Source organism: Rhipicephalus sanguineus, chromosome 7, assembly GCF_013339695.2.
Source record: "Rhipicephalus sanguineus isolate Rsan-2018 chromosome 7, BIME_Rsan_1.4, whole genome shotgun sequence".
In the NCBI taxonomy this organism is placed as follows: domain Eukaryota; kingdom Metazoa; phylum Arthropoda; class Arachnida; order Ixodida; family Ixodidae; genus Rhipicephalus; species Rhipicephalus sanguineus.
Window position 1 is genome coordinate 10,539,133 of NC_051182.1, and position 22,489 is coordinate 10,561,621.

A 22,489-nucleotide genomic window follows, 5' to 3' on the forward strand; every position below is an offset into this window, starting at 1 on the left:
CGTTTGAAGTGCCGCGGGAAGGTGCTATTCAGTTTTTAGACTTGACCATTCGTTTTGGTGGTGCTCACACTTGTTGGCTGTATTCCCCGCGTTCAGTGAAGCCAATTTTAGACTTCCAATCTTGTCATTCTAAGTTAGTGAAAAATGGCATTGCGGTTTCTTGTTTGACTTCCGCTTTAAAGAAAACGTGCCCGCACCTGTTGTGTGAAAGTTTCGATAAGCAGCTGGACAGGCTCCGAGAAGCGCGCTATCCTACTGCTAATTTGGGCCGCCTGTGTGAAAGGATTCTCGCGACCTTGAAATCTGAGTTGAAAGGCTCGGTCGAAAATGATAGGGTACGGGAAAAGAAGCCTATCGCAAGTATCCCTTTCTTGCACGGTGTTTCCCATCGTCTCAAGAAGGTTGGTGCCAGATATGATATAGATGTTGTTTTTTCGGCTAAGAATAAGCTTGGTAGAGTATGCGCCGCTGTTGAAAGGAAGGTGGATGGGACTGCGCAGAAATGGCATGAATGTAATGTGAAACACAGGGACAGCCCTTCGGTTTGTGGCAAGGGAATTGTATATCAGGTGCCTTTCACGTGCGGTAAATGCTATATAGGACAAACAGGCCGCTGTCTGAATGCGCGCCTGCAAGATCACCGTCGATCTTTGAATGGGCAGCCGTCGTCTAATTTGGCCCTGCACTGCCGTGAGTGTAAGTGTACTCCTCGCTTGTCTGATGCGAAAGTGCTCGCACGTCATAGGGACCAGACGGCACGTGAGCTAGTTGAGGCGTTTTTCATTTTAAAAGCTGGAGATGACTGTGTGGCAAAGCCTTCCCTTGCGTTAACTAAGGCAGAGATAACATACCTGGATGCGCACATCTAAGGTTTTCGGTTGTGTTCATGGTGAACATGTGGTTTGGGCTGCCTATATATTTTCGTCTTTCTAATAAAAGTTCAGTTGTTAGTATGCGCTTGTGGTGTAGCCTTCTTCGTCTAGTCTTACGTTTTTTCGCGCTATTTGCATTCAACAGAACTAAGAAAATTTCATCATGACGTGGGTATAGTGTATGTCACGCTCTATCGTGTGAAATTTTTAGTCATTACTTTTTCTATCTTTATTTTAGGCTTCCGGGGACGAATATGCTGTACAGAAAGAACACCCTGGCCCCAATTTTGTCCAAAAAGCCAAAGTCGCCTGAGCACTTGAAGATGGATTGTCCTACCAGCAGTGAAAAGCTGTGATTTTGTAATGTGCAAGGGTATAAACGATAAGATTACGCTAATCAATGACATTAGCTTGCCAAATGTGATTTTGCGAGGAGCAACTTTATGCACAGTTACATTGAGTGAGCTGTAAATAAGCATTTGGGAAGTTTGTGATCATGAATTTTGGTAGTGTTTAGAGCGCGCACGCTGTACCAATAATACCGCACACTCTTGCTCTTTCTATCCATTTTCTTACGTTGTTTGTGTGCACTGTCAATAATGTCAATATAATTTTTAATTTCTCATACATCTAATGTTAACTTTTGAGGTTCCAAATTCGTTATTTGTTAATTCCTATGTACGAGGGCAAGTAAAAAAGTGAAGGGATTTTTGCAAAAAGGTACATTTATTCTAATGTTAGAAAACAGAAGCATAGATTATTTTCTACGTAACTTCCCTGCACTTCATCGCACTTCGCCGAACATTTGGCAAGTTCTTGTTTTTTCAGTTGGAAAAAAGTGTTAACTCGGTAGCGTTAAAGAGCTCGTTTCGCAGAAACTCCAGAGTCGGCGTCGTTGGCTGTGGGCGAAAAAGCAGCGTTGTCCGTGAGCGAAAATTCAAGAAAGATGCAAAAAATAAATAAAAAAATCTTCCGCTCGAGTGCAAATCGAACCGATGTCAGGAGCCACGCCCATGCTCCAAAATTGCTTCGGAACACAACACTATATGAATTTTAAGTATTGCGAGGTGTGTCATTACCACAGTAATATTGCGGGGCAGAAGCGTAGAATCACATCAGGCGTCAAAACGTGCGAATTGCGCAATGAGTGGTTAGTTTAAAGGCCCACCAATTACAAAGCCCACAGGCATTATTCATTATCATTACCAACAACAACCTCAACAACCTGTGTACTGCACAGATGCACGTGTTGCCTTACGGACGCGTTGTGGGTACCTCGGAAACACGTAAAAGGAAGAAATTTAGCTCCCCTGCCCGCCTTGAACTCGTATTCCCGGACGTGTACACTACCCTCACCTGCCGGTGCTGTCGCACTCACCCGGCTACGCTTCCGCATATGCTGTGGGAGTGCCCGGCAAAGTACCGACACCTTAACACCACGACCCTTTCGTCGAGGCTGCCCGAGGCTCCGCGGAGCTCCGCTCTCGACGAACAAACCTGGGCGACCCAGCAGGCCCGTGAGGAGGCGTCGAGGCAAACCCTTCACGTCGCCTCGTGGGAGGCCTAGGCCCGGCCACCTAAGCCTGCTGGTTTCTGCTAATAAAGTTTATTGCTCCTCCTTGCTTTTTCGTACGGCGTACTGGCGTCATTAAGGAAGGGATTATGTCGTAGTGGGCACTTCGCAGCTGCACTTGCAGCAGACATTCCAGGACAGTTTGAAAGGGTCAGTTTACGGGCGCAGGAACCTTCCTTGCGGCTTGTCCACCGAGAAGCGAAGCCAGGCTAGCGGTTGCGAAAGCGATGCGAACAGGGTCCGATTACGCTATCGCGTTCTGCTCCTGAAGGCGAAATTCAAGCTTCCTCTGACTTTTCTTGGGTTTCACCTGGAACCAGTTTTGTACCGCGTCAATGGCTTCTGCTTCGGTTGTAAATCTTCCTGACTGAGCGCTTCCTTCAATTGTCCAAACATATGAAAACCGCGTGGAGCCCGATCTGGACAGCACGCCGCATGTTCCAGCGATTGGAATTTCAGCTTCTTTATTCTTTCGGCCGTACGTTTTGCGCATTGTGGCAGAGTGTTATCTTGCTGCAGGATGACACCCTTTGCAGTTTTCTACGACGTTTGGACCTTATTACAGGTTTCAGTTTGGTTCGCAACACATCACAATAGTTGGCACGGTTCACAGTTTCACTCCTTCGGGTGAAATGAACAGCTACACACTTTCCATCTCCCAGAATAGTGTTAGCATGATTCTGCCAGCTGATAGTGGACGTTTAAACTGCTTAACTTCTGGTGGTTATTTATTTATTTATTTATTTATTTATTTATTTATTTATTTGTTAGTTAGTTAGTTAGTTAGTTAGTTAGTTAGTTAGTTAGTTAGTTAGTTTGTTTGTTTGTTTATTCATTTATTTATTTGAACATACTGTTAACCCACATTTGAGGGTCATGACCAAGGAGGTTGAAAAAAAACTTCTGGAGTGGAGGTCCCCTATACGCGCCCACGTGAGCGGGTGAAGCCTGGGAAACCGATTGGCAGCCATCTTGCTCCAGGCAAGAGGCAGCGCAGCTTGAGCGCGGACAGCGTAATTGCGAGCTTCTGCGGGGGCGTTTCAGCATGAGAACAGGACAGTTAGTGTCACTTATTTGGCCCAACTTTTTTTTTGTCCTGCAAGATTGAAGACGGCAGTTTCTTACGCCATAATACATGGGCTGAAGCGTGTCTGATAACACGTAGAATTCGCTTGCAGCATTCCCGAAATGAAGTACATGGTGGAGTTAATAAGTGGTACATAAAATTGTATTTAGCGCCGGCTTTTAACAATTTCAAAACAAAAAAAGAAGTATATAGAATGTGATTTATACGTGAACCGAAACAGCAACAAATCCCACAATAAAATGCATCATAATGCAGACAATCACGAAACTAACCGTATGGAACACGCGCCCTTAACAACTAAACACAGCAAAAGAAAAGATACAAAAGCAGACTAGTTCACCAGCTTGCTGCAGCTCTTGTTTACGCATAATACTCACAATCACGAAATTAACCATATGAAACACGCGCCTTTAAAAAGTAAACAAAGCAAAAGAAAAGATACGAAAGCAGACTAATTGATGACCTTGCTGCAGCTCTTGTTTACGCTCGGTTACAATTTCTTAACACGAAAGTGTTTTATTCCGGGGTCCACCAAGATTTCAGTGACGTATTTCCGTCACGGAAATGACGCCGAAAAAATTTACACGATCAGATGGCAAAGACAAAAAGTTCCGTCAACGGGCATCGAACCCACGACCACTCGGTCCGCAACAACAGTTGCCGGGCACGCTATCCACTGCGCCATGGTCACAGACTGCAGCAGCTTTACAAACGCGCCTTTTATATTAACCACTCTCCCGGTCGGCGGGGTAGTGTTGCCCTCTGGGAGTGATAAAGTAATTCGTCATCACTGTGGACTCCGCGATTAGTACCTGCAACGCGTTACACGTCCGTCTCATTCGGCGCGTATTCAATAGAAGTTCAATCCATTTCAAAGCATCATTATTGATACCACCTTGACGAAGCTTATAAATGAGTCTACTATGTGATACGTTGCCAAACGTTTTTTTTTAAATCGACGCAAATAACATCAGTTTGTTTGTGTTCATCCAAAGCCCATGAAAAATTGTGAACCGTGAAATTGTGTAACCGTAGATAGGCACCTCGTTCTCTGATTACGCTTTCACCGTGAACATACAGCTACCACAAGGATTTGTTTAATGGGTGGAGATGTACCACCAATCATGAAAGTGGGTGCATACACGTTAAGCGGTGCCATAGCTGCCAGACGATCAATATACATTGTGCAAACTCTCTTATATCAATGTGCAGTAAACATTCAGTTACTTCTGTAAGGGCACGCTTTACTTTCGTGTTATTCCGATTCCTATACAGAGGGATCAACCATGTTATCCATGACTTTCCCTCAACGGGCATCGAACCCACGACCACTCGGTCCGCAACAACAGTTGCCGTGCACGCTATCCACTGCGCCATGGTCTCAGACTGCAGCAGCTTTACAAACGCGCCTTTTATATTAACCACTCTCCCGGTCGGCGGGGTAGTGTTGCCCTCTGGGAGTGATAAAGTAATTCGTCATCGCTGTGGACTCCGCGATTAGTACCTGCAACGCGTTACACGTCCGTCTCATTCGGCGCGTATACTTCTGGGATGTTTTACAGAGAACGCTGAAGAAAGAGTTTCCTCTGCATGCACTAGGAATCAGGTTCTTGCAGACAGAATATGAGGATGGGATGCATTTGTTCAAACACGCCTTCTTGATGAAATGAAAGAGGCTTCATGGTACATGCGCAGGAATAGTTTATTCCGTCTGCGAGGCAACTGTGTACATCTCTGTTAAACATCGATTGGAAGAACACATTGAAACAATGTGCTATCTGTTGTGTATCTGTCACAAGGCCGCCATCGATACTAATCTGGTCTACTTTTGATTCCTGTGCTTCTAAAAAAACGCCAAAATTTTTGGGGTTAACGTTTAGAGACACGCGAAGGTACAACACCAGAGGATGTTTCCCAGAGTTTCACTGAAGAACTTCCTTTTTGATTCTGATAATGCTGTTTTTAGGGTGCTGCGCACCTGTGATAGTTCGTTTAACTTCTTTGGCTGCTTGCGTAGCTTTTTATTTTACGTTTCATGTGAACAATATCACGACTTATACGTCGGTTTTGCTGTTTTGTCCTTTTACACCGATTTAGTACAGATCTGTCGATGCAAGTTGTCATAATGAATTTAAATCGCTGCCACAATTCCTCGTCTGACTCAGACTAAGAGGCCATTTCAAATTCAATAAATGATTGTTCTAAGTAATCTAAGACCGAAGTATCATCCACTCGCTCGTAATCTTAGACCGATACTCGTTTTTTGCGCCCTATGTCATCACAATGTTTCCATGACAAGGACGGTATGTTCACTGAAATCATCTTATGGTCGGATAAGCCATCCATAATTGTCAGGCTGCAATCCTCAATCTTAATGGACAAAAAGACAAACTGTAATATTGATCGCGATTTGGGTGTCACCCTTGTGTAATCGTTAACAATCTGTCTTAAGTTGTGAAAAAAGGCAATCACTAATAACTTATTTGCACTCAATATTTCAGTATGGTGACCACACAAAGACTGCCAATCAATGTGCCCTAAGTTAAAGTCACCAGCCAATATTAGTCGAGTGCCACTGTTTGCGTGAGTGCAAAGAAATCCGTTAAGCTCATCTAAACATTCAGGTGGAGTTGCTGGTGGCCTGTAAAGAACACCAATAAGGATACGCGGATGCTTGTAAAGGTTATTTTACATTGCTTCCGACATATTGTTTTCTACCATTATTGCCCGACAACAATCCTTGACAATAATAGCTACGCCACCACCACGTGCATTTCTGTCCCATCTAAACATGTTATATCCTGGAGGTGTAATACAATTTCTGAGAATGCAGGTGCTTGACCAAGTTTCGGTTATTAACACTACATGAGGACTCGCCGTCAGTAATGAATATTTCGAAACGATGCTCGCAGCCTTACTTTCCAGTTCGTGGTGATGTAACGCAGTTTCAGCTAAAATAACGAATTTCTGTAAAAATTCACCTCCTTCGCGACAAGAGCGAGCCAAATATTTACGAGAGATCTCCAACTACCTTTGTGCCTTATGCGCTGAAAATTCTTTCGGGAGCACCATGCAAACATTTTCCCAAAATTTAGCCTGTCGTGTAAGATGCAATACGCTGAATCATGTCTGATATGCAAAAGTATTGGCGATTTTGCCCCGAGATTCATCTGTTTCCCATCACGATACCGCTAACGACTTTCAAATTGTCCTGAGTCGTTGACATCGATTAATACTTAATATGACAACATAGGCAACATTCCACTAGAGGGTATTCTTTCAAACGGAATCAAATGTAGTCGTCAAAGAACAAGTGATGCAGGACACATAGCACAATATCCCTGTTGCCGGGTTAAACAGCAAAAAAGTCACAATTTCGCCGCAACGACGAAGCAATGAATGCGAAAGCAACAAATTGGAATGTAACGCGAAGAACGGAAAGCAGCTCGAAATTGCGAGCGCGTCGCTCGAGCCCAAAGGGCGCACGAAAAGAACGCACATGGGCGAGCGCGAACTATCATGTGTAACAGATCGACACTTGAAGCGCGCTGATCAAACATAAAGCAGGACGCACGAAACGAACGAACAGGTGCACACAGGAAGAGCGCGGACTGTTACAGTTGTTACTTATTTCTTATTTCTACTTCCCCCCCCCCCCCTCGAGATAAGCGCGGGGGGGAGCTTCTTTCCTCGAGATAAGCGCACGAAGGCGACCACACCATGTACGGCGAAGAGCATCGCGTTCGCAGGAGCGGGGCGAGAGGGCCTTTAAAGCGCGCCTCGCGCGCACTTCGCACCGTCTGGGTGGTGACCAAGAAAGCATGCTGAAGTAAATGGTGTATATAAATAGCTTGCCGTTAGCAGGCTGACCTGTTTCTCGTGGCCTAGCCGTCTAACGCCGGGCGCTGCGGAGCGAGAGGTCGGCCGTTCGATTCCTCGCTTCGGAAAAAAAAAATCTGAACTATTTATCTGTGTGGTTTATAAACATATATATATATATATATATATATATATATATAGACGGTTTCAAGATTGCGATAGAAGAAGCACGTGGCGTATCCCAAGAAACTTCCGGTCACCTCATTTATTATTCTGCAACACCGAAGCGTAAAGCGTTTTTTAAAGATTTGTCAGAGTCAGGGAATACTCTTTTTCCAGTTTCACATAAAAGAAAGGCGCTTATAGTTAAATACTAACTCTTTTAGTGTTGTGTGTAGCTTAGAAGAATAGTTAATTCAAATATTTTGCTAGACACAGGGAGAAAAGTGTTGAAGCTCTACGGGCTACTCGCCAAGGCTTTTGTTCCCCGCCAATGCTGCTAGCCTGCGCCAGCGCAGGAAACCGGAAGCGGTCCAGGGCCTGTGTTAGTAAACAGTGAAACCCTCTATACATATACGGGCCCTGATGGCGTGCACAGACGCCGACGGCAAACACCAGCCGGGAGTGTCCATATCATTGCTATCGCAATAAAAAAGTAAAATGAGTTTCAAACGACACCCAACATGCAACGTTAAGAAGACGGACTACGAGCTCAATTTTCGTATGGTGTGGGATGGTCATAATTTAAACAGAAATTACTCTTCAATCTAAGCAACAAGATATTCGCGATAATAAGATTTGCAATGGGGGCGCGGTAGCTTTACGGATATTGCGTTTGGGCTGACTCCGTTTTAGCACCTTTCTGCGTTTAATAGATACCCACAATCTCAGCAATTGACGATACTTTCACTGCGTACGAGACTCCCAGCGCCCTTTTTAAAGCGAGTCTGCATTTGCTGGTAACTAGGCCGTTTGTCACTTCGCGAAGAGTAGAACAGAAATTTAACAGAAAACTATGATGATGTTGAACGGTCTTTACCTTCAATTATTGAAAAAAGCTACCGTGGTCACCCAGTCAGATGTCAAATGGCAGCTGGCTAACTGGGAAAATTGGTTGCCAAGACAGCGACTCAGAGTAATAGTAAATATGAACATGTAACTGCGCGAACAGTTACCCAGCAAGCAATTACCTACTCAACAGAAAAAAGCCCTAGCAGGTACGTGCCACAGAAATGGGCGAACTCCACTGCCCACCACTGGTCCACGATAAATGAAGTTGTCCTAGCTCATGACATGACAGACAACGATCTTATTGTAGTCCTGAGAAGCTCATGCCTGGGGGTACTCGGGATGAGCTGATGGTTTCCACCATGGTGGGACTATCCAAGCTCAGGTACATGTCGCAAAAATTGGGCGAACCCCTATATCCAGCACCGGTCCATTAAAAATGAAAAAAGTTTTCCACGGGCAAAAACGTATGTGCCATATAAATTGGGCAAATCCCACTACCAACCACTGATCCTCTTAAAATCAAAGGATCCCTCGGACGCCAGGCACCAATCTATGTCGCACACAAATTGGACCAACCCCACTACTCACCGCTGGTCAACCAAAATGCCGAGAAATGGGTAACGTTGCAAAAAGACATGTTTCTAAGATGGCTGCTCACGATTTATTTATAGATACTGCAGCCCGTTAGGGCTATGACAGGAGATAGTGCACGAAACGCCAAGCGCATGCGGCAAGCCAGACAAGACTCTTGGTCGACGCATGTCGCCTCAAAAAGACGCATGCTGCTCAAATAAGGAACTTTAGAGGAGCATGTGCAAAACTCAAGAGACGTCCTGCACTCTTAAGCACCTTTTCATGAAAATTTTGTGCCTTTCTGCACGTTTCATCAAAAATTCTTTGACACCTCTGTTTCCTGTGCTACACAGCTTCTCTGGTCATGCGCCTTCACAGAATGGAATGGTTGATAAATTTTTGTCCAGATAAACTCACCAGCGTCTGAAGAATCTTCTTGAGCGGGACAAAGTGCCTGGAGGTGTCGATGAGGAGACCGCGATGCTTAAATCTTGGGGCATCGTGGATCACACTCTCGTTGACAGCGAACTGCGCAGCGAACACACACCAGAAAAAAAGGTTAGATGTTTCATCGCGTTTTGCCTTCGTTGAAAGGCGTCACGGTGTGGCATTGTTCAAACAACACTTCCATTATCAAACTATGGCTGTCAATTCCGGCGCCACACAATTCGACCACTGCGGACGCCTTGGTTCACGGGACGCTCACGGCGCGGCGCTGTTAGCTTACATTACGCTAACATTACGCCGCCGTTAAGAAGGCTGCCGAAACGTGCGTGTCGTGCCCGAATCGCGCAACTCACGTTGATTCTCAAGTTGCATATTACGCGATATATATTTTAGATGCGAAGGATCTCTTGCTCGGGGGTATGTCCCGCGGCCTGGTAGTCCGCACTCACACTACGCATGCGCAACTCTCCTCCTTCCCTCTCTCCTACACCTGCGCGTTACTCTCTCCACTTCTCTACCAGCACCTGCTTGCGCTTCTGCTGCGTTCTCGCTTCTGCTCTCGCGGCACATGTGCTACTCTCCTCCTCAAGTCTCCTCTCCTTCAAGTGGTAGAGCGCTGCGCGTTAAGTCCAGCGCTTGCTTCGGTTGACTCCTCTTAAATGCGGGCTCGACATGCCGAAATTTTCTCCTGCGCAGCACCGCGATGAGTGCCAGCGCATGCGCGTCCCTTCCCCCTCTCTCTCCTCTCCTACTCTGCCTCCCTCTCGCGCGCCTGTCGACCGCGTTCCCCGCTCGCCCTCTGAGAATTAACGGCCATGCTAGAGGGAAGACACGACGCGCGTAGTGTTCCTCTTCGCTTTCCACGACGCGAGGTTGGTAGCATGCCTGAGGTCGGTAGAATGCTTAGAAGGGTAGCGGCTTGGGCTAGTTGGTAGGTCATGACAATTATTATAGCGCAAAGCAAGACGAAGACAAAAAAGGTTCACAAAGACGAGCGCTAACTTCCAACTGGGTTTATTGTGCAGAACACGAAAATATATAGGTGGCAGAACCACGTGACAGAAGATGAGCAATGCAAAGAATACCAAAGACATACAAAGAAACCAAAGAAAACATCAAGGAAAAGCAAAAAAACCAAGAAAACAAAAAAACTATCACTAGTTGCGCGCGCCGACACTTTCCAGAAACCTTAATTCCTTCACTGAGAGAGACAAGGAAGGCCTGCTCACGCATAAGTCTTGCTCACGTGCCATCTGCGCAGCCTCGACGATGATTCGGGTATGGTCATCTCTGTGTTTATACAGCGTCACTGTGTCTTCGAAAAGAGGCGCACAGTTGCAAGCAGTACAATGCTGTGCGAGGAACCCATCTTTCCCGTTTCTAACATTATTAGCATGTTCCCTTAGTCGGTCGTTTAGACACCTTCTGGTCTGTCCGACATAACATGCACCACACGAAAGGGGAACCCTATACACAACTTCCCGCGAGCATTGCACATACCTAGTCCTATGTTTAATGTTACATTCAGCAGATGACTACTTCTTGAGGGGACTTGTTGTTTTAGCGAGACTTATTAATTTGCACGGTGCAGAAAATAGCACTCGAACGCCGGCTCGTTTCGCGATTTTCTTGAGTCTGTGAGATATACAGTGTTTGTTTTTACGGAACAGAAGGGTTGCTGATGGGGCGAGTTGGTCGTCTGTCCCTTTCTTTTATGTGCCGCGCTAATACACGCTACGTTCATGTACGGAACGACGGCTATCTTTTCACGCTCTTTTGCTGTGTTGCCCGGAGCTTGTCCTTTCTTCTGCCTTACTAGTCCGGAAGATGGACTCTGCGACAGACGCGATGAACGCCTCTGGAAATCCTGAGTCCTCATAACCCTCATCGCAGTCTACATTTGTCGTGCGCGCACCTTCACTTTCTGTATTCGCGCCAAGCACCTGCCACCGGACGTAAAGGCTTTGTTTGGTGGTTACCACCCTTCTATCGGTCATGGTGTGAGGGTGTGCAAAATTCTGAGGTCTGAATGGCACCGACAAGAACGCACGTACCGTGACGCCCTGTTCGTCCAGCTTCAACAAACGGACCTTCAACTGGGGGTGAAGAAACGAAGATGGAGAGAGTACTGCGACCGAATCGAACACACTGCAGACAAACTGTGGTCACGACAGCTACCTAGCCTTCGTGCTCAGTGCCCAGCCAAGTCCCGACGAGCGGGTTTGGTTCACACTTGCAGTGATGTCGTTCTTCCGAACTATGTGCATAATACTCTCGCATTAGGCCCGAAGTTCGCCGTCGACCGAGAGGGATCCCCTCCAGAGCTTCTTTCCATGGTGCGCTCTGTTGCCAGCCGCGCCTCGTCAGAGGATTCGGACAGATGCATCTCGGAAGGCGTCGATGTGCTCCTACGGGGTAAGCCTCCCAGTACCAGCCTTCCGTTCAGAAAGACGGCAACATTTCTGAGAGACAATGAACTTTGTGTCGTGCCCTCGGATAAGGAGGGTGGCGTTGCCGTTCTCCCTAACGCTCTGTACCTAGAAAAGGCAGTCACAGCTATAAGCTCCGTTTTTAATCGTTGTACTGACATTCGTCTAGATAAAGTGAAGACGCAAGCGAGGGAAATGTGTCGCAAGCTCGAGTTACAGAACTTAGAGCAGCGAATTGGTAAAAGCGAGAAAAATGGGCTCAGTATGTTCTTTTCCGCAAAAACGCATAAAGTGAACATGCCCTTCCGAGTCATTGTATCGGAAAGAGAAACGTGGCAAAAACACCTTGGCTTGTTTATTCAGGACCATCTGAAGTGTCTAACAATTGATGACCCATTCCTAATCCAGAACTCGCAGCCATTGATTGAATTTTTTAAGCAGTCAAATCAAACTGATGTGCACTTTTTTCAATAGACGTAAAAGACCTATATTACTCACTGCCTCACGATGAATTATTAGAATGTATAAGGGATAATATAGATGCCTTTGGCGAATTGAATTTCCAATTAAAAACGGGTATCAGTGCACGCGATTTCCTTGACCTTGTTTTGATGTACCTTACCTCCACGTTTGTCGAATGGAACGATTGCATTTATCTGCAGAAAAAAGGGGTTTCAATCGGCTCGTGCATAGCACCTTTACTGAGCGATTTGCTGTTGGCTAAAATGGGCACTTTACTGCTCAAAAAGCTAGAAGGTACGCATGTCATCAAAGTATTTAGATACGTGGATGACTTTTTGGTTGTTCTGAAGTGTAATTCTTCCATGTTCCACTCGCTGTCCGCCCAAACGTTAAGCATGTTTGAAGATTGTTTCAAGCCTCTTTTGCTGACACACGAGATGCCCGAGAATGACAGTTTAAGATTTTTAGACTTAAGGCTGTTTTTTAGTGCACATCATATTTGTTGGCGTTACGAACCACGTGCGCAGAAACCATTGCTTCCATTTTCTTCCGCCCACAGCAAGCTAGTGAAGCGAGGCATAGCACGTACCTGCCTTGTGAATGCTTTGAACAGGTCGTGCCATCACAGTATTTATGAGAGTTTCAAAGCTCAAGTGTCCCGACTTATGGCTTCAGGATTTCCAGAGGCGTTCATCGCGTCTGTCGCAGAGTCCATCTTCCGGACTAGTAAGGCAGAAGAAAGGACAAGCTCCGGGCAACACAGCAAAAGAGCGTGAAAAGGTAGCCGTCGTTCCGTACAAACACTGTATATCTCACAGACTCAAGAAAATCGCGAAACGAGCCGGCGTTCGAGTGCTATTTTCTGCACCGTGCAAATTAATAAGTCTCGCTAAAACAACAAGTCCCCTCAAGAAGCAGTCATCTGCTGAATGTAACATTAAACATAGGACTAAGTATGTGCAATGCTCGCGGCCAGTTGTGTATAGGGTTCCCCTTTCGTGTGGTGCATGTTATGTCGGACAGACCGGAATGTGTCTAAACGACCGACTAAGGGAACATGCTAATAATGTTAGAAACGGGAAAGATGGGTTCCTCGCACAGCATTGTACTGCTTGCAACTGTGCGCCTCTTTTCGAAGACACAGTGACGCTGTATAAAACACAGAGATGACCGTACCCGAATCATCGTCGAGGCTGCGCAGATGGCACGTGAGCAAGACTTATGCGTGAGCAGGCCTTCCTTGTCTCTCTCAGAGAAGGAATTAAGGTTTCTGAAAAGTGTCGGCGCGCGCAACTAGTGATAGTTTTTTTGTTTTCTTGGTTTTTTGCTTTTCCTTGATGTTTTCTTTGGTTTCTTTGTATGTCTTTGGTATTCTTTGCATTGCTCATCTTCTGTCACGTGGTTCTGCCACCTATATATTTTCGTGTTCTGCACAATAAACCCAGTTGGAAGTTAGCGCTCGTCTTTGTGAACCTTTTTTGTCTTCGTTTTTGCTTTGCGCTATAATAATTGTCGGTAGAATGCCCAACGAACGCCAACGGAACGCGATCGTGCAAGTACTCCGGCTTCGCATCGCCTCATGGTCCCCTTTAGCGAGAGATGGTGTAATTTTTTTTATTTTGTCTAGCATGCTAACTAAACACTGCTCAAGTGTTATATCGCGAGATTTTCATGTGATGCAAGCCATATGACTGCGTCATATAGTCACCGCGTTCATTGCGGGATTTTGTTCCCATGGTCCAAATATTGTGACAAGTCAGCGCACAGATATGGGACATTTAACAATCAAATGTTCAGTCGCAGTACTTATCTCAACATGTAAAAATGCAACAATTCACTTGGCAAAATAGAATATGAGTAGCTTCCGCAACAATGGCTTCTTTGCCTACATCTTAGCACTGAATTCTTGTATCTGATATAAAAGCAGGGTCATTCACAAGAGTATGAAGTTGCGCATGTATGAAGCATGAAGTATGAAGTATGAAGTTGGGCATTCAGCCGTGCCTTGATCAATTTCTGGCACAAGAGCTTTATGAGCACCTTGCTGTGGCCTGGCTCTTCCCTCATGAACATGAAAATGGGGACGTCCACACGCACGTCACCGCTACGATCCCACTGGTTTCTATTGGCCGCGAGATCGAACGGAGTCGCCGCCTGGCGGCTTCTGGCTGAACGGCGCCTAGTGTGGATTGCTCCATGCGTCGTCTGCTAGCCACGTTGTGTTTGCATGTGCGCGTACGTCATGCAGGTCCGCAAAAGGCGGTTTGTTCTGTTGCGTTAGTGCAACTTTAACCGCTCGTACGCATGCCTAACACGATGTAAAGAAGCATTTGGCCTTGATCGGCTGTATATGTACTGTTATAAGATCAGTGAATGCACTTGTCGAGAGTGCTGTGTGTGGTCGTCGTACCCTCCGTTCACAAGAGTCATATCAGTGTAGGTGCCGCTCTGTGGCTCAAGCGCATTGCAAAGTGCACTTGGCGTTGTCCTAAAGATGAGAAGTATTAAATCTCATGTGAATAGAGCCTTTTAGAGGCTCGGTAGTAAAAAAAAATGCTCTCATGGTTAGGTGTGTAACTTCGGGACTGTCGTTTATAGGTTACGCGACGAGCTTTAGTTGTGTACGGTCCTGGTCCCACTACAGAGAAATATTTCTGTTAAGTCACGTCTGACACTTCGGTACTTAAATTGTCCCCTAAACAGAGCAGAAAATGGAATGACACGGAAATCACAAAACCGAGTTTCCTTGCCCAATTATAACTTGTGGCGAAATGTATACAAAGACAGCGGTGTACTTAGATTAAGGTACGCGTTTAAGAGCCCTGATGGTCAGAATTAACCCAAACGGCGTACATTACAATTAGGGCGTAGTAATTCCACACGAAGCCACATCTTTTTTTCTTTACATTATCTTAGCGTTTGTGTTGCGTTGTTATAGTAGATTGACGGAAGGCAACGGACATTATTCGCATGAAAAAACGTACTTCGGTCCCGTGAAATAACCGGGCCTTTGTTCCATCACTGTGGTGCAAGTAATCAATCGAAGAAAGTTCTGTGCTGTACAGTTACCTTTGTGTACTGTTACTGGAATAGAAACAAGCGTGTGCGTGTTAAACGTCTCAGTAGCACTAAAGTGCTGTCAGCCACGTAGCTTACCTCAGTAAACCTATTGTAGACGTCCAGGGCGTTGGTTGCGTGATGATATTGCGTGTTCACAAGTAAAGAAAGACAAAGGCACGTCTACAATAAGAACTCGTATATTTAAGCAAAAGCGCTGCGAGGTGAACGAGGCAGCAGCGACGGGGCGACTGGCGCAGCTTCGGCCCGGCGGCTGTGTTTACAACACCCGGCCGACCCGGCCGCCGTAACTCGAGTTCCCATGCCACACTCCGTGCCCGCTGAGTAAACACAACACGATGCGAACGTGGACTCCGAGCGCCGAGCACGCTCGCTCGGCGCGGTTGCTATATAAATTTTGATGTCTGAGTCGTTGCCCGGGCCGTGACAAACTGGCTGTTTACTTGCGCCAGCCAGAGAGACGGATCAGCAGGCCAGAATTGCGGAAGCCGAAAAGAGACGGCGGAGACTGCTTGCGTCGCTGCAGGGTCTCTGCAACAAGGAGCAGAGAGGCGGAGAGGACTTATTGGATGACAGCGATGGAAAAGAAGCCGGCTCTGAGTAACTACCGAAAAGGAAAAAACGAAATAAGGAGGGAAAGGTTTTATGATAATTCAAGGGGAAGCGCTTTACTGTTTGAAGCAAGGTCGGGCTGCCTTAGAACGCGTAGTTATAAAGCGAGATTTAGTAACGAAGAAGAACAATGTACATGCTGCGGGGGAACTAAGGAAACGATGGAACATGTACTGATTGAATGTGGCGATATTCACCCAGGTATACGTGTGGGCACGAGTCTACATGAAGCCTTGGGTTTTAGGGACAACAATGGAAAGCTGAACACGTCCGCGATAGAAATAAGTAAGAGACGGTTAGAGTATTGGTGGCAGAAAAGTAGAGATAAAGAACAAAAATAAATAATGGGGGAAAAATAAGGTCATTCTGCCTTAAGAGGCAGAGAGATGGACCGTGAATTTATATTTTTTGGTATAATAACATAGATTTAATCAATGTAGATAAGGTATTAGGCCAACATGAAACAAGGAAGCTTTTTTTTTTTTTTTTTTTTTTTTTTTTCTTCGAGCCTGGTGGCAGACATGTCACCGCCCCGTTTTAAAGGGGACGCTCATAGCATCCATCCATGGTTGTCTGGAATCGCCGGTGGTTTCCATCGTCGTCGCAGCCAGGAAAATGCTTGTAAAAATTTCGATAGTCCGTGGTCACCAATTTGTAGACGTCCAGGGCGTTGGTTGCGTGATGATATTGCGTGTTCACAAGTAAAGAAAGACAAAGGCACGTCTACAATAAGAACTCGTATATTTAAACAAAAGCGCTGCGAGGTGAACGAGGCAGCAGCGACGGGGCGACTGGCGCAGCTTCGGCCCGGCGGCTGTGTTTACAACACGCGGCCGACCCGGCCGCCGTAACTCGACTTCCCAGGCCACACTCCGTGCCCGCACAGTAAACACAACACGATGCGAACGTGGACTCCGAGCGCCGAGCACGCTCGCTCGGCGCGGTTGCTATACTATCAACTGTCCTACATTTCATGGCGAACTGAATAAGAAATTTGGATGAATATTTGAGCACGCAGTGCACATAGGGCTATTTGAACTCGTCGTGCAGGAATACGGGTTTCTTTTTGTTGGGGGCTATCCAGATGAACAAGAAGAAATACTTAATTCAGTCGCACTACAGCAGTACGTAGTAAGTGGAACACAAGCTTAACATGTACAAATGAAACGACAAGAAAAGGCGAGCACCCCGTTCGTTGGCAGAATGCGCTTCTCTCAGAAGTAATCATATGCAGCTTTTCTGGACACCAGCGGCCTAGTTCGCGTGAACGACACCACGTGGCGTATTGACCTTAAAGAATTCAAAAGTCCCGCCATGACGTATGCAGTGACGCGGCACTAAATAAAGGAGAATCAAAAGAAACAGCACACACGCCCCGAGACTGTCGCTTCACCTCGGTGCGTAGAAAAGAGAGCGCTGTTTGTCGGCGTTATCTCGACGGCGACGACTGGCAATGAATTGGCAGTTTTTCTAGACGTGCCATGCCAAATGTCTGGCCGTTATAGACGCGCCCACGATGCATGAAGAGAATCGTGTTTTAACTTGTTTGTTTATTTGTTTGTTTATTTTCTTGCGCTGCCGTACCGGCGGGATATTGGAGCAGCATGCTGCTTTCCGAGTTTCTTTTTCCAGCTAGCGGGAACCATTATGTTTGGGTACGAGCAGGATATTGTGGTTGCATAATAAACCGAATTTCCTTTGGTGTACCACTTGGGTGATGCTCGTTTGCCCCTTGCGTTACCTCAAATTAGAACTGGATAAGTTTGAGAACGCTAGGAATGAGGGTAAAAAAAAAGGAAGTTAAAGATAGTTTTTATTTGTTTCATTTAGTTCTTACTGAAATGTGGCTGCCATCGCAAGCTTGGCGCCGTCTAAGTGGGTGTGCAGAAATGATACAGTCGTTGAAAGATGATCTTGTACACCGGAAAATGTGAACTTGGTTAGTTTTTTTGTTAGGAATGAACGTATAGTAGAACATATACGACTGATGTGTTGTGTAATAATCTCTAGATCTGCCGTCTATCCAGCTAAAAAAGGCACTTATCTATCCTAATTGCATTTCTTCTTTTTCTTTCTTTTTTTTCCCCCTTTTTTCTCACGGTCGACTGACTCATAAGCTGGACATGATTGTCTTGAATCCTGTTGGCGCAGATGCACCGATAGGTTACTCTATTGGGCTGGAAGTTCTCCTGAAGCTCTCCTTTCATGTTCTCTAGGCGCAGTCTCTCACAACTTTGCACTACAGCAAGCACAAAGTCGATCATGAATCACCTACTGGCCCAATCGTCCACTTTGATCAGCGCAAAGAAATTCAGAAGGGCGAATTTTGGCGTTTTTGCGCTGACAACAACGATTGTTAATGCATCATAATATAGTAACTATTCCTACAATCTCTCAAAATCACTTCTTTATTCTGTATCACTCCTGATGTAGAATACAAAATGCATTTGACTTGATCAACAGCGAGTCACAAGACACATATCAGAGAAAAGCGAACCCGTTAATACCCCCTTCTTTCGTTCACCCAGCATATGGAAATTCCTTCAGTTGTAAGTGGAGCTCCTTCTGTTGCCACGAAGATGTGCAGGCGTTCCAAAGGAAATCTTAAGCCTTTCTTTCCAGGAGGTTCCCTTAAGATAACGATGGTGTTTATGCGCACAGGAATTTTGATTAGTAGTTTTTCGCTCGTAGCTATGACTGAAAAATACCAGTCTTCAACCAGATAAAGCCTAGCGAAATCTGCTTTTTCCCTTAATATCTACTGCTTTTCAAGCAGTAGTCTTCCTCCTCTGAAAGCCCAACGGAAAATGACCCATGTCGAATAGAATGATTACAGCTCCGCTCGAAGGTCTTCAAAACCGGAGCTTTTTTTTTTTGTACTTCATGATGCAAAATATCAGCCGCGTATTGAATCCTGGAATCTTCTGGCTTGACAGGAATGTCAACCCTTACAAAAATGGCTAGTAATATTGAGTAGACCACCTAGTAACCATCTATTGATATTGGTGACCGTCTAGTAGCATTTGCGATCTAGTAACATTTGTCAATAGACCGTCTAAAGACCTCCTTCTTACTTTTGTATAAAGACTATTTTATGTAGACCGTCTAAAGACCTGCTTCTTACTTTTGTACAAAGACTATTTTATGTAGACCGTCTAAAGACCTCCTTCTTACTTTTGTATCAAGACTATTTTATGTAGACCGTCTGAAGGCCTGCTTCTTACTTTTGCATAAAGACTATTTTATGTAGACCGTCTAAAGACCTCCTTCTTACTTTTGTATAAAGACTATTTTATGTAGACCATCTGAAGGCCTGCTTCTTACTTTTGTATAAAGACTATTTTATGTAGACCGTCTAAAGACCTCCTTCTTACTTTTGTATAAAGTTCGCCAATTAAAAAAAGTCGTTGAATGTTAGGCGGATTTTTAGTAAAAGATAGGTGTGCCTCAGTGGTATCTATAAGCCCACCGCAAGAAGAAGAAGAAACATTTATTTATGTCATGCCTTGGAGTGGTTAGGGTGGGTGGTGCCCCTCTTCCAGGGCCCCACTGGCTACAGCGGCTCGCCGGGCCTGGTCAAGGGTCGCCAGTTGGCTTCCCATTTCCAGTTCCGCGAGCCGCGCCTCCCACGACCAATTCAGGGAATCGTTGTTACACAGAGGCGAGATGGCAGCCTCCGGACGTTGTGTACACTGATATGTTATGTGTTCCAATGTCGGTGTTGCATCGCACCACGGGCATTTGTTGCTGTATCTGTGAGGGTACATTCTGTGCAATCTGTGTAAATGTGGGTACGTGTTTGTTTGGAGGCAACGCCAGTCCCGTGCTTGTCTCCTGTTTAGGTCAGGATGAGGTGGAGCTTTAGTTCGCCTACCTAGTCTTTGAAATTCGAGGATTTCTCTTGGCGCGCCAGGTGTCGAAGTGTCCTCCCGGGTGGTGTGGTCCGCGGCTCGGCCTGTCATGCCTCGAGCCAAACGGTCCACCCGTTCGTTCCCCTCAACTCTTGAGTGCGCCGGGCACCAAGTCACACCATGATCCATTGTGAGAGCCGTCCCCAGTATGCGTAATACGCAGTCCGGTAAGACCCCGCCAAGGAAAAGACGGCAGGCGTCCTGTGAGTCCGTCAGAACAAATGCCAAATTTACACCTACGCCATGAATGTTTGTTGCTTAATTACACGGAAAAGAAGCGTCCCATCTGAGCTACATTCGAGGTCAAGATGTGGTGCCTATATATACTCGGTGACCAAAGTTTGGTTGTGAAGAGCGGGTGGCGAGCGGTTGACAGTGTGAGTGTTGTGTTACTTTGCGAATGTTGTGTGCATGTTTGTGTACGTGTGATCGAGTTTGCGTGTTTCGATGCTAATTTAATTAAGATTCTCTGGCACATGGTGCGACAGCGAAAAGCTCCCTTGTGGATGTAAACAAATACTCCCCTCAGTCCATCCAAAACCTCCGTCCTTAAAGGGGGTAAATTTTTTACTCCCCTGGACGGAGTATATAAAACCCCCATAGGGGCATGCGCTAGAGGACGAGTCCATTTACTCCCATCTCGACTTTTTTTTGTTCACAGTGATAGGGTGTCTGTTGAACATTGCTGATAGGGCGTTATTACGAGGTCACCAGACAACCTATGAACATGAGTCTGTTCAAAGTTGGTGGCCAATTGCAGCCAGAGCGTTGATTGATTGTTGGTACAGACGTCTAAAGACAGTTGGTAGACACTCTTTTGATTGTTGGTAGGTTCTAGTAACAATTGTCTTTAGACCGTCAACTTAATGTTACCAAATATTTTTGTAAGGGAAAGCTGCGAAGACATTCCAGGTTGGGATTCTTTTTTAGTTCAAACGTGTAGGCCCACCTTGACAGTCCCTTCCACTGTATCGGGTAGGTTTGTCTCTATTGTAGATAAGGAAATCATAGTAAAATAGATAGTAAGAAATATATAATTCAATATTAAATTTTACTGCAACATAAAAGTTGCAATAGAAATACGCGTGAAAGTGACTAAGAAAAATTAATAATATTTCAGAAGACACGATAACTGGCATGTAGCCTCGACTTTAATAATAGGGATATCTGCACACAGATGTGAAGTCTGGTTAATGCGCATCGATAACACGCACTCTAAGAAAAGATCGAGTGAAAAGGGCGTCTTTTTGTCCCACAACAATAATCGTCATCTGGCTTGCTTGCGTCTCCTTTCTTGAAAACTCGGCGCTGGCCACTTTCCTGCCAAGAATGCTATGTCACGCTGATAGCGCGCATGTCGTTCGTGACGAGAAAGTGCCGGGCGCGCGGCGATAGTGCAAGGAAAGGAAGGCAAAATAAATGACGAATATTGTTGTGGGACAAGAAGACGCCCTTTTTACTCGATCTTTTCTTAGAGTGCAGTGCTATCATAGATGCACGCGTTTTAGAAAACATGCTTAAAACGTACTTGTGGGCTAGTTGGTTGGTCATATTCACGATAAACGGCAGCGCACACCGGGTTAAGACAGATACACAAAACACGAAAAAAAGGACGACACGAGCGCTGACGTCCTTTTTTTCGTGTTTTGTGTATCTGTCTTAACCCGGTGTGCGCTGCCGTTTATCGTGAATTAGAAAACATCTTCTAGACATGGTATTCCCTCTCAGTTTTGTCTGAGTGGAAATAGGTCAAAGAATTGAATTCCTGTCATTCTGATAACATGTTATTTTTTTTCTTAGATTAGGCCCTAAATGTGCCCTAAATAGTGGCTCAGCGCTGTACAGCACACGTGTGTGCTGTACAGCGCAGAGCCACCATTTAGGTCAGATTTTGTAGTGACGCAGAAATTACCTCCTTGATAGTGAGAAAGTTCAAATATGTATACACAATAACCTTCTCAATATTTACTTATGGACAAATGTTTCGGATCGTTGAACATGAGGTGAGCATGAGTGAGGTCACGCCTTTTTAGAGTAAATACTTACTCTATCACTATATATATTCGCGATGTGCTTTCTTAAAGGGACTGACAACCGACCCAAATATGTCGCAAGACCCTGGCTGTGAATTACAGTGACATAAACGAGCTTTTTTTTCACCACATGACTAGGATTTGTATTGTTGAATTGCGCTTTGAAAGTCACAAGGGCATGTTGCGTTGCCTGACGGGCAAGCCTTCATAGTGCACTGATGTGATCGGGGGTCTGCCCAGAGGACCGTAGCCAGCCAGAGTCCCGGGGAGATGTCGAGGAGAGGAGCCCGGAGCTGTTAACAGTAACGTTTATTACATATTTACAGGTAGCGTGTTGCTACATGATGGGGTTAGCATCATGGAAGCTCTCGGAGCTCGTGAGAGCTTGAGAGAACTTGTGAGAGCTCGTCGGGAGCGCATCGGCGCTCGCATTTTATGTCCTGGCCTTCCCAGGGTTCCCTGTAGGAAAAAACAATAGAGGCCAGGACAGTCCAATGAAAATTTCCATCTTCACCTCCGCCCCCAAAAGGGGAAGGTGAAACGTCGCCTCCTTCCCAACCCACGAAAGGAGAAAGAGGTACA

At 45.7% G+C, this 22,489-nt stretch overlaps 1 protein-coding gene across 1 annotated transcript in view; it reads right to left on the minus strand.

Moving 5' to 3' along the window:
• Positions 1–22,489, minus strand: part of LOC119399286 (beta-hexosaminidase subunit alpha) — a 276,820-nt gene that overhangs the window by 198,131 nt on the left and 56,200 nt on the right. The window contains exon 4 of the mRNA XM_037666102.2: positions 9,353–9,463. Within this exon, the coding sequence (XP_037522030.2) occupies positions 9,353–9,463 (111 nt within the window). The remainder of the gene's footprint in view (positions 1–9,352; positions 9,464–22,489) is intronic.